The sequence below is a fragment of the Mytilus edulis genome, chromosome 1, assembly GCF_963676685.1.
Source record: "Mytilus edulis chromosome 1, xbMytEdul2.2, whole genome shotgun sequence".
Lineage (NCBI taxonomy): Eukaryota > Metazoa > Mollusca > Bivalvia > Mytilida > Mytilidae > Mytilus > Mytilus edulis.
Genome location: NC_092344.1, coordinates 63,841,173 through 63,854,145, shown reverse-complemented (window position 1 = coordinate 63,854,145; position 12,973 = coordinate 63,841,173). Strand labels below are relative to the sequence as shown.

The following is a 12,973-nucleotide window of genomic DNA, read 5'->3' as shown; positions in this document are numbered from 1 at the left end:
CAGTATTGCGGGATCTTTATACAGTGACAAATTTGATTCCTAAATATACGATACAAAATAAAAGTTTAAAGTAAAACATCAAAAAAAATAAATGATATTCAATCACTTACCTCTAATTGTATACAAAGTATCAGTTTTGTTAACAAATATACACACTTTGCAGTAACTTTCAAATATTTAAAAAAAAATTGTTGAAGTTGTATAATAATAATATAAACCAACTATTCATTTTAAAGTTTTAATAACAAAATTAAACCAATCATAATTACAAAAAAAATCCAAAAAAATAAAAACGCACGGTGTCAAGTACACTAATAAAACTTTAAAGAACATTAAAAAAATCATCCATAAGTAAAATAATAAAAAAAAATGACAATCTTAAACGTAAAGAGATATGCAAACAGTATACATTTGTATATAACCACATTACATATTCTGATTTTGACCCAAGCAACTACATAAGCTAAAAATAAGAAATGAATCATTGAACACAATTTTGGCAATTTTAAACGCTTGTGTAACTAGACAAACACCTAGTGAGAGACCCCCTAAAAAGGAAATTAAAAATATGTATTCCGTATTCTTTATTAGATGGGCTTTCAAAAACCACATCATCATCGATCCCAAATATAAAACACTATAATGTTTATTTATATATTACAGGACACAATTTGCAATGTAAATCAATTATACATCATACGAAAACATATGGAATCATAATGCAGTATCTAAGTTGAATACATACTTTGTAATTTGAAAAGCAAATTCATTTGGCAAAACTTAAGCTAGTAGTCAACCGCTAGTAGCCACTCCGCTAGCAACCAGTTTGTGGGAGTGTAATCTGCCCATTCTGGACATCGTCGGGGTCGGAGAGAGTTCTTCTAAAAATCGTTCACTTTTCAAATTATTCTGGATGAACGAGTAATCCCAGAAATGAAGTCCGAGCATATAAATCTTTACTATGAATAAAATTATCAGTACTCCAACCAGTTGTTCTAATCCAGGCATGGTCGTCTTCTCTCATTCTACAGAAAGCTGTCATGGACGCAGACGAATAAGAACTAGAATCAACTTCTTTCTCTCCAGTAGAGCTTATAACGTTCTCTTCAACTACTAACTCTGTTAATATGTAGGCAGCATTCACTGTAGACACTGTCCATGAAAACATATAAATACCATCACTGGGAGCTACAAATATCCCATCATTTTTGTTGTAATGGTCCCCTTCGTTAATAATGATGGTCTCAAATACAACAGTAGAATGTTTGTTCAACCTGAATTCGTTCTGTTTTATAATTGCATAAAACAAAACGGGTTGTTTTTCTTCTGAAATATAAATGAGTTTCACTAAAAAAAAGAATAAAGTTTTAGTGAAATACAGTTCTTAGAAATTGTCTATCTTTTCAAGGTAAATTTCCCAGTACATTTTGCCATTTTTCAATTTTCATATGGTCCGAGTACACAGTTATCGTCCTTTGATGTGTCCACGAATATAGTCTTTAGTGTGGACAGTGTGTTACTTGCCAATTTTTGTTATACCCCTTCCAAATTTATTTCTCCATGTTTTATGCCTCATATAGCAAGTTGGGGGGTGAAATGACACTGTGAAAAAATTTGGGTCATAAATATTAATGTAAAGTAGTGATTAGATCCAGCTGAAAAAGGTAAAAAATTAGCACTTCGGAAGCTGTCAAAAGATTTCAAGACCCTCTTAACATAAAATTGTCCATATTTTGAGTTAGAGCTGATGAAGTTTTCTATAATTTTGATATAATTTGTCCCAAAAGTAGTACAACACACTGTAAAAATATTATTGAGAAAGCGCAGGTGGGATTTTTTTAATTTTCATTTATTGTCTAAAAGTAATGCACTTTGAAATAACTGTGTACTCGGAACTAAGAGGTGAAATCAGGAAATATAGAATCTGTACTTTGGCAACTTCCCTAAATGATTTGATGGTGTCAATTTGTCAAAGAGCATAAAACTAAAGGATTTAAACTTTTATTTGATAGAATTTCTGCAAAAATGACCAATTTTGGCATTATATGGTCAAAATAAGCATTTCATAGCTTTTTCAATTTTGATGCATAAGTGGCATTCTGACTTTCTATCTGACATGTTTTCATGTGTCAATTTTTGTGTTTCTAGGTTTTAATCCAGTTTTATTACTCATTTGTGAACTCTGAATCTACAGAAAAGAAGATTATCTCAGACAATATAAGCAAAATGTGTTGTATAAATGACCCTCGTCTAACGCCCTGTTTGGATCAAGTTAAATGTGAGGAGCATATGCAAACAAAAAGTAAATATTATATAAATAAGATGATGTGGTATCATTGATAATACAATACTACAATTCTCTACCAGAGACGAAATGACGTAAAAGCTAACAACTATAATTACACCTTATGTAAGAATCCGGGGTTTTGATTGGTTAATAGCCAGTGTATTTTTCACCAATTTACTGTTATCAAATGAATATCGTTCATTTTTAACGCCGCCGGGGTATTTGCTAAAAGGATATGCCTTTTTTACCCTCTCTGCCGTGGTATTTGCCAAAAAATACTCTATCCGACTGGACGCTTATAACGTCACGATCATCAATGCGTTTTAGTACATTAACATTCGGTGTAATTAAACAGATATATCATGTTATTGAGGGGTATTTGCGAAAAATACCAGTCTTGAGAATGAATTTCCCTCGCCTTACGGCTCGTGAAATTTAACATTCTCTCGACTGGTATTTTTCGCAAATACCCCTCCTTAACATGATATATCTGTTCATAAGCTAACATCTAACTATTGATCAGCGCACAGTTTTCAATAATGGGCAAAACCCATACTTTTTTTTTTTTTGCTTTTATCGATCGGATGGGTTAAGACCTTTTCAACTGATTTATACAGTTTATTCTTATGTTGTTCTGTTACACAACTATCTATGATCTATGTAAAAAGATGTTTCATTGGACGAGAAAGGTTGACTATGTTTTAACAATAGGGAACCAGTAATCGCCCGTTTTGTCGTAAAGAAATAGGTCCAGCAAGACCCCTATTTGGCCCAAAAATGTAGCAGTTTTACAAAATTATTAAAATGTAAACTTTTAGTTATTCATTGGAAAGTAGAATGCTTCTGCTACATAAATATAGGCTGTTTTGACAATACAAAGCACATGTATCGGGTACTGGTATCTTTAAGTCATGCTAAATTACTGAAATCTTAACAATTTTTACATTTTTGTTAAATTTTAGACGGTTTCTGGGATACTTAAATAATTGATCGAATATGTACTGACTTGCCTGTTCGAGACAAAAAAAACCTATTGTTTGTGGTAAGACATTTTTGGTCAACTTAATTAGTTGCATGAAACCACACTTACAACTTAAAAATACTATATACTTACTTTCATTTTCTAACAAATTAAGTTTGGTCTCCAAAAGTTCCAGTCGACTATTTATTGAGTCTTCGTCCAATGATGTTATATTCTCTATTGACTTTGAAAATATTTGTTCGGTAGTACTAAAAACAATAACTAAAACAATGAAATATTTCACATCCATTTTTTTGCACAAATCTACCGGAATGATAATGAAACCTCATAGACGAGAAAAGGGAGACAAATAAACAACATACATCAAATAATAAACACAAGTGTATTATTTGATAGTAAAAACAACTTTTGTTTTATCTATAATTGATGCTTTTGTGCAGAAATAATGTTGTTGTTTTTTAAATTTGACTCTCACGATATCATTTTGTAAACGTGATGGTTGAGACACGGTTGTTTTGTAAAATATAGAAACACTTCAAAATATATATAATATATGAGAAAAGATAGATAAGTTAATCAGATAATAAAATAGTATATTATTCTCTTTCCTTTCTATTGAAAGATTATATGTTTATAATATAAGACAGCTTTGTTTTTCTCTAAAACTTCATAAATCAAATAAGAAAAACAAAACACCTTAGATAATAAGTCTATGATATCAGCCAAATAATATTTATGAGAAAAATGCATCATATAAAGTGTTAATGGTATTTGCAACAATGTAACTTACCACTCCCCAAACAACATCAACCCCCTTTAAAAAAAAAATATCCGACAAAATGGAGACATATCATAGTTAGATAAAAATATGTCCTTTCAATTCGGTGCACAGATAATACATGAAAAGATAAAAAAAAAAAAAAAAAAAAAAAAAAAGATAACAATTAGTAAAACTGTTCTGGCACATGTTAATATACGAACAATTACTAGTTGTGTATGACATATTCAAGGATTTCAGTATTATAGTTCGAATGCATGGTATAATGTTAATGCACACTTTTACAAACATAATATATAAACATAGACTTATTATTATTAATTTAGTTTGTATTGAGGAATGTTTTTTTTGTGTTTTTTTCTTATTCCATAGCTAGACTGCATAAAATTTGAAACCAAACATAGCATTGTTTTGTTGTCATTTTTCAAGACTCAATAAAACTTTTCCAAATTGTATAAATATCTGTTTATTACTGACGATCTAATTTTACCTCAACGCTCTTTTCATAGGAATAATTGCGTCTTAAATAAACACACAAAATTTCATATCATGCTCCTACGTTTGTTTTTAATTGTATGAATTGTATTTTAATGAATTACCTTATTGTAATATTTGTTGCTTACTATATATTTAATGCAATATTTATTGTACTTGATACATATAAGCTGTATTGCTTTTGGAATAAATAATATAATACTAGAACACACCCGTGATATCACGGGTCCGTGACTGAACTAAAGTATATAACTATGCGCAAGCCTTATTTTAGTATTAGTATTGTCATCTGATAAAGTCATGCCGATTATAAGATACAGTTTTTCTCTGCTTTCAAGTCTTTCTGTTTGAACCCGTCGAACTGAAACAATAATATTAATTATTTGGAAAACAAAAGGTCCTGGAATTTTTTAATCAACAGCATTGTCCTATATAAGTTATAAATAAAGTTGAATTCTTTGCTTTGCTGTTTTACGTCATACCCACTAACAAATTGAAAACTGTACCTATACGCCTTATTTTTAGTCCAGATTTTTAGTATTCGTATTGTTATCTTAGAAAGTCTTACTGATTAAAATACTACAATAGGTAAAAATTTGATAATTTAGTAGTGTCAACCCTGTGGTTATGACCCGTGTATATAGCATATCAATCCTGAATACAATGTTTGGTGGTGCGCCTGTCAGATGCGGAACGTACAGATAAGGTAATAGGTAACAGGTGAATATACTATTGGTATCGGTAGCGGACTCGACCCGGAACTTCTTAATTATTGGCAAAATTAATTACGTGGAAAACAAATAAGGGATGGACATGTATATACAAAACATGATATGGACACATCTCATAGTACATGTAAGCCAGATATTCCACCGTCTAGAAGTACATTACATCATAGAAGTATTTCGGAACCAGCCTTAAATAATGAACAAATAAACTCAAACAAGCCTTTTTTAGGAGCAGGCAGAGCCTCATCAGTAAACTGGACAATAAACCACATGAATTTATAATAGGAACCATCAATATTCAAAATATAAAAGGCAACACCCTGTATCTTAATTCAATCCTGGATACAGTGCAAATTCTATGTATACAAGAACATTGGCTGCTATCTTTGGAAAAAAATATAGCAATAGAAATAAATAAAAAAATTCTCGTCAAATATCAAATCAGTGGATGACGAAAACCCACTAATAGACTTTAAATCTATCCGTGGCTACGGAGGAACAGCAATTCTGTGGCAGAAAGATCTAAACAACACAGTTAATATAATGCCGGATGGGAATTCTCGTATTCAAGTGATAACAATAAACAGCAGTCCAATTGCAACATGCTTAATTAATGCCTATATGCCATCTGCACAGAGTAGTGGGGACATTGAATATAAAGATACATTAGATCAAATCTCTGAAATTATGGATAAGTATAGAGAAACATACCAGATAATTTTATGTGGTGATATGAATGCGTCTTTACATCGTGACAATAGGAAACGGGACACTGTCTTTGGAGAATTCAAAAACATAAACAATCTCCATATACCAGATGGTTATCCAATAAAGCCAACCTTTTTTCATCACAATGGCAAATATACCTCACAAATTGACTATTTCTTGTTTGATGAAAGAATTATACAGCAATCAAATCCAAACGTGAAAATAGCTATGAGGCATCCTACAAATACCTCTGATCATACTCTTGTCACTGCAAATATGGCTCTAAAGGTTAAAAGATGTTCTCTACGACCTGTCAAAATATATACAAGGCCAAACTGGAGAAAATGCGACAAAAGCCTCTACAAGTCAACTATTGAAAGTAGTCTAGACAATACATCTGGATAAAAGAAATTCTCGGGTACCGTAGAATCACGTATACAAAAATTGGAATTAACACTTCATAAAGCTGGTACAAAATCTATTCCGAGCTACAGGAAGCTGAAAAAAACTAAAATCTGTTGGGAAAGGCATATGGAATAGCAAAATTAGCCAAGCATCTAAAGAAGCAAAGTCTGCACATAGGAACTGGATAGATAAAACCAACAAAAATCAGGATGCAGATCAAGAAAAGCTGGCTCTCAAAAACAAAAAACGTCATCTGAGACAACTACAGAAACAGGCACATGCATCAAAGAAGGAAAAGTTCATAAATGAAATCATGCAAGCTTCAGAAAAAGACAGCAAAACATTCCATAAATTAATAAAGCAACAACGATCTAATCATTCATCAAATACTGACGTTCTTTACATTGGAAATGAGAAATTTGAAGGAGAAAGTATTCTAAAAGCATGGACAATACATTTCGAAAAACTCGGAACACCAAATCATGACAAAAATATCTTTGACCTGGAACGCTTCCACTTGGCTAAATTGCAAAATGACATCATTTTTGAAAATCAACATTCCAAAAAAGAAATTAAACAAGCAACACCTGAAGAAGTTAAAAGTGCAATTAAGAACCTAAGCACTGGCAAAACATCAGACGAAAATGGTATATGTTCTGAACATTACAAATATGCTGTAGATGAATTATCAGAAGAAATCGCAAGCATAATCAATGATATTTTCTCCGATTTGGATGTTCCGAAAAATCTAAAAAATGGTTTATTAACACCTGTTCTTAAAAAGAAGAAGGATAAAACCGTACCTGGAAATTACAGGGGAATTGTTGTAACAAGTATCTTTTCTAAAATCTTTGAATCAATCGTTAAAGGAAGGCTAGAATATGAGCTACTACCATCACAAAATCCATTACAGAGAGGGTTTACAGAAGGCGCGTCAAGCCTCTTCGCAGCCTTTATTACAACTGAAACTATTCTAATATATCGTCTTCTTCAAATATTATTAGAACTTGTTGCACTGGATGCAGAAAAGGCATTTGACACCCTGAGTCATGAGATCATGTTAAATAAGCTTTATCATGATGGAATTGAGGGAGATATGTGGATCCTACTACGGAACATCTATCAAGATCTGTCTCTCAAAATCAAGTGGAATAATGAAACATCAGAAAGTATCAATATCATGCAAGGGGTTCGTCAAGGAGCAAAATTATCATCTCTGCTATACAAGCGATACAATAACACCATTCTAAATGCAATATCCAGTAGTAATCTAGGCGCAAAAATAGGCAACATACAAGTAGGCTCTCCTACATGTGCGGACGATATTGCCTTACTGGGTGAGCGGTCAGATTTACAGGCAATGCTCAATATTATAGACTTCCACACTAAAAGAGACATGGTTAAAATTAATCCAGACAAATCAGAGATAATGTGCGTATCTAAAGGATTAAAGCAACAAACGCATTCATACAGCTTCAATGGAAAAGAAATAAAAAGAGTAGAAAAGCTGAAGCATCTAGGTATCACCAGGGCAACAAATGGCAAAGTCAACTTGGACGAAAGGCTAAAAACTGGCCGGCAAACTATATATGCCTTGCTAGGTTCTGGCCTACATGCCAGAACAGGAATGTCACCGCTGGTACTTAAAAAGATCTGGAAAACATATGTTGTCCCCCGCTATCTTTATGGACTCGAAGTACAAATATGCATGAAAAAGGATGTATCTGAACTAGAAAAGTTACAGAGGAAAATATTCAAACAATTTCAATGTCTATCAGATAGGACAGCATCTGCAGCAGTATATATACTAATAGGAGCTGAACCCATTGAATCGGTACTGGACAAAAACATGCTAGCCTTATTTCTCTCAATTTCTCGCCTAGATGGCTCAATAGAACATCAAATCCTAGAATGGGAACTAGAAATCAGCACAGAATTTGACAATTCCTTCATCTGTCGTATAAGCAAAATTTTACAAAAATATCAACTCCCAACAGCAGAAGAAATTATGAAAAATCCGCCATCAAAATATATTTGGAAAAAACAACTTCAAAAAGCCATAAATGATTACTGGTCTTCAATTTGGACAGAAGAATGTAATACAAAATCAACACTCAAACATTTATCGTTGCAAAATAATCCGGTAAATAATCCGCATAACATTTGGAAATGTGTTCGAAATAATCAATATGACATCAAAAAAGCGGAATTGAAATGTAAGCTAGTAACTGGTACCTACATGCTTCAAAGTATAAAAGCAAAATTCAGTAAAAATATAGTACTGCCTGACTGTAAGCTATGTAAGGACAATGATGAAACCCTTGAACATTTTCTCCTGGAATGCACTAGGCTAGGTGATGTACGACAAAAATGCATGGCGAAGCTAGTCAACAAGCTAAGAGAGATAGAAGGGGGTGGTACAATCGACGTCAGTAATGATGAAATACTGATGGAAATTATACTGGATTGTTCTAAGACAAATATACTGAATAATCAGCCAATGGACAAGCTACTGGATATAGAAAGGCAAACACAAGATCTTTGCTACCAGTTACATATAAAGCGAACAAAACTTTTATGTGACATCAAGTAAAAGAAATATATGAAGGCTCTAATTATTTTAGATTTTAACTTTTATAAATCTAAAGTATATATTTAAATACTGAAATAGCAAATAAGTCTTACTAAAATGTTCTAGATTTTAACTGTTAAAGTTTTCAAGTAAAATAACATCGAAATCGTAAATATATGGTGTGTACTGTCTGCATGGGATGCCAAGCTAACTAGTACACTCTATAATATCTTCAAATCAAGAGCAATATCCAATATAGTCTGTACAGTCTGCATGGGATGCCAAGCTAACTTGTATCAGTCTATCAAGAAGTGCGTGATTTATACTTTTAATGATAGCCTTGGCAGGGCACTTATAGTTTTATTAAATAAGCTGTAAATAACATTTTTATCATAATATAGTGGTGAACGCTATTGCCGCAATAGTTCTGTGTACATTTCTTATCGTGATATTGTATTTGCAACTTGTGCTGTGTACATTTTTATTGTGATACAAGTGGTGAACATTAGCTGCATACATTTTTACCGTGATATCGTGTTGATTCTTATTACCGCAATTGTGATGTGTACATAATATTTTTAACTTATTATCGTCGTAACATTTTAAGACTTTTAAAATATTTCTTTTAATCGTACATATTTTTAGTGTAAATATAAAGATATCCGCAATCTCGGTGTGTAAATTAAATTGCTCATCCGATAAGTGGAGTGCTCCGATTAAACGGAGGTGAATACCTGTACAGAACAGAACAGAAAGGGCCTGGAGTGGTGTAATTTTTAATCTACACCTTTGTACTATATTAGTTATATATAAAGTTGAATTCTGTGATTCGTCGCTTTTACGAGATGACGGCTGACAAATTGGACCTCGTAATTTTAGTATTATAGATATATACATCTAAATTATAACTGAGAATTCACGTTAAATTGTGTTGACTTGGGTTGAGTTGTCTCTCTTACAATACCAGTTGTCATGCAGAGGATTGCGCTCAAACATAACAGTTTACTATTCTTTCCTCGTATTTGTTATAGAAATAAATCATATAGGTTACTTAACTTTGGTTCACATTTATGTTTTGGAGTTGAGTGTGGTGTCCATTTCGTTTAACTATTAAACAATTTTGTGAAGGGGTCAGCGGATGGCCCAATCCGGCTGGTGGATTTTTTTCGCTGCGTTGAACATGAAGACTCATTTGAGGCCTTGGGCTGTTTTCTACTCCCATGTGCAGTTTTCATTCTCATTCTCTATTCTATATGCAAATTTAATGCTTGATGACTTGCTCCTGAAGTCGTTCTAGTCAAGAGTTGTGCAGTATAACTGACATATATACCAAATTTATTATTCAGTACATGTTCTATATACGTTTGATTTCTGGTTTTTGTTTGATTTTGTGTCTTTTTACAACAACAATCCAATTGCTGGGGTTAAACTTTACTTTAAAGATTGTTTTCTAATGAGTACAATGTGTTTGTGTGTGGCCCGTAACACTGTATGCATAGTAAAAGCCAGCACTTTTCACTTCTATATGATTATACACATTTATATGAATCTTTCATGTTAAACACTATCTACTTAAAATTTTCCTTAGAAATTTTAAAATGTGAAAAATATCGTTCTTTAGTACTTTGATTAAAAATGTTTATGTCATGACATGACCAATTTTTCTTGTGTGTCCTCGCTTAAATCTGTTGCGATTTCGAATCCCGCGTGTGGTTTGTGCGCTTGAATCCAATCTTAAATGACTAGAATCGTCAGCAGCACTGTTAAAGTTGATTTTATAGTGTAGTATAATTGTTTAACTTTTAAAGCCATTCGTCTTTGAATTCTATCTTTTAAGGCAAAGAAAGGAAAATGCATATGGAAATTACACAGCGATTTTCGAATAGCTGATGTGTATCCGCACATAGATTTTCCATTGTAATAATATGTTTCCTTGTATATATCAGCATACTAATAGTTATTTCAAACATGTATTCGTGGACATTTTTTTTTAGAAAAATAAATGTACAAACATATTGTCAATCTGTTGTCAGTGTGTTCGAGCACAAACGTTAACTAAAGATTTATCAATAAAAATCGAATATGGAAAATTATAAAATGTCATTAAGAACATAATATGAGATCACCGTAAGAAAACGTCACGGACGACTAGCAGAACGACCTACTGTGGATTTCAATTTAGTTCAAATCCGACTTAAATATACAGGAACGACGGTTATCGTTTTCATTAACAGATTGAAACTCCGCATCAGTTCTTAAAGTATTCATGCAATCCTCTACACCTCCTTGGAGGTCCAGATGTCAAATTTACAATGTATTGAAAGACCCCATTGATTATTAATACTTTTTCTTTTATATTGATGTTCGATATTTTGTTTCATGATTTTTAAAGTTAAGTTACTATAAATACTAGTATTCGAAATTCCCTTTGCAAGAAAGCCAAACTATTCCAAGACACTGAAAACTGGCAATAGGGGTATGTACACCGGTTTGAATTTGCAGGGTCCCTCTGTTTAATTCATTTGCTAATTGTTTTCGTCCTCAATATGCATGAAATATAGACTAGTTATAAAAATTCTGTAAGCCCACAGCTATGCATATTCTATAGTATAGTGCAATACTTAGGTATTTCCCTTTCAATTCTTGAGGTCTCTTTAAAAAAGTACTCAAATTATAAAATAGCAAGTACTTTTTCTATGCTAAGGGTGCAACATAAAGAGATGTCATCAACACTAATTTTATAGTAAAGCCACTAAACTTAAAAAAATAATATTTAGTGAAGAAATGATACGTTAACTCGACAATTAATCCTGCAAAGTGAATACTAATACTGTCTGAAGGACTGTTGCTGTTCTCAAGGGAAATTGGGTGCCTTTTTAGTACATTGCTTTTTCTTGATTTTCTTGATAGTTTTATCTGGGAAATTGTCCTCAATAGCAAAAACTTCGTTTTGGTTTAGTAGGATTGCCTTCATCTACATTCAAGTGCTTGTTTCAAAAACGAGAGAATATACCTAAGGGCCAGTAGAATACCAAAATTTGAAAGACAGAAAAACAAACAACTGTTTTACAGTTAATAAAGTACTTGTCTACACAACAAAAGTAAAAATCTAGCGACGTGAACCCATACAAAACCCGGGTGTTTCGGAAGGGTGAAAAGATCATTTTCGGCGCATGTGCTTTCAAGTAAATATCCGTTTGATATATCATATTTGGTGGTCACTTATATAACAGTATTGGGTAAAACTGAACTGCTGTTAATGAGCAAAATATCTTCGTTTTACGTGACTATAATAGTGTGTACGATATATAAAGTATACTGTTCCCATGTACGACATATACTTACAAACATAAGCGTTATGTCAGAGATACTTGAAAAAAAATGAAAATATTTTGCAATTCTGGCACAGGTGTGGGATTGTACATTTTTTCTTAAAGTCGCAAGACAATATCTCAATGATCTTTTCCGTCACCCTGTGCAATTCATCACAAAAAAGTCATCTTGTTTCTCTATGCACAGGTCACCCGGTACAAAGCAACAACCTGTGACAAAATTAATTTCCAATATGAATATTCATAGGCACAGTGATTCACAATATATCATGTCGATTTCATTCACCGATGGTTGACTTCACAACTTTATCAGAAACTAACTTCTTATATAGAAGTACATTAACATAATCCATAATAATAAATTCCTTTCGTAATACTTTTCAATATCAAATAATTGGAAAATTCTAAATATATGAAAATCTTTCACTTAGGTAGCAAGGATAAAAATATGTCCTGAATTTTTTTAAAGTTGTAATCTCTGGCCTCCCTTTTTCACTCTATTTGATCCTGTCTTTTTTTTTTAAAGTTTATCCTGACTTTCTTTTCATAAATTGTCATTCTGCCTTTTCTTTTTTTGTAAAAGTTGCGCATCATCCCCCTTTGTTTTAACTAAAAACTCATGTCCTGCCTTTTTATCAAATTTCATCTTAATCCCCCCCCCCTTTTTTTCTCTCCTAAAAATCAAA

At 32.4% G+C, this 12,973-nt stretch overlaps 1 protein-coding gene across 1 annotated transcript; it reads right to left on the bottom strand.

Moving 5' to 3' along the window:
* Positions 1-299: 299 nt before the first annotated feature.
* On the bottom strand, positions 300-3,602 carry LOC139519788 (complement C1q tumor necrosis factor-related protein 1-like). The gene is made up of 2 exons (XM_071312055.1): positions 3,402-3,602; positions 300-1,326 (listed from the first exon to the last, which is right to left on the bottom strand). The coding sequence occupies exons 1-2, from the start codon at positions 3,556-3,558 to the stop codon at positions 905-907; spliced, it is 579 nt and encodes a 192-aa protein (XP_071168156.1). The 5' UTR covers positions 3,559-3,602; the 3' UTR covers positions 300-904.
* Between the last annotated feature and the right edge of the window lie 9,371 nt (positions 3,603-12,973).

What these genes read in the sequence shown, in the direction of transcription:
- LOC139519788 (XM_071312055.1), bottom strand. Translation starts at nt 3,558, where the DNA reads ATGGATGTGAAATATTTCATTGTTTTAGTTATTGTTTTTAGTACTACC. An exon ending in TAATTTGTTAGAAAATGAAA is followed by an intron (nt 1,327 to 3,401) that starts GTAAGTATATAG and finishes TTTATATTTCAG; the next exon opens with AAGAAAAACAACCCGTTTTG.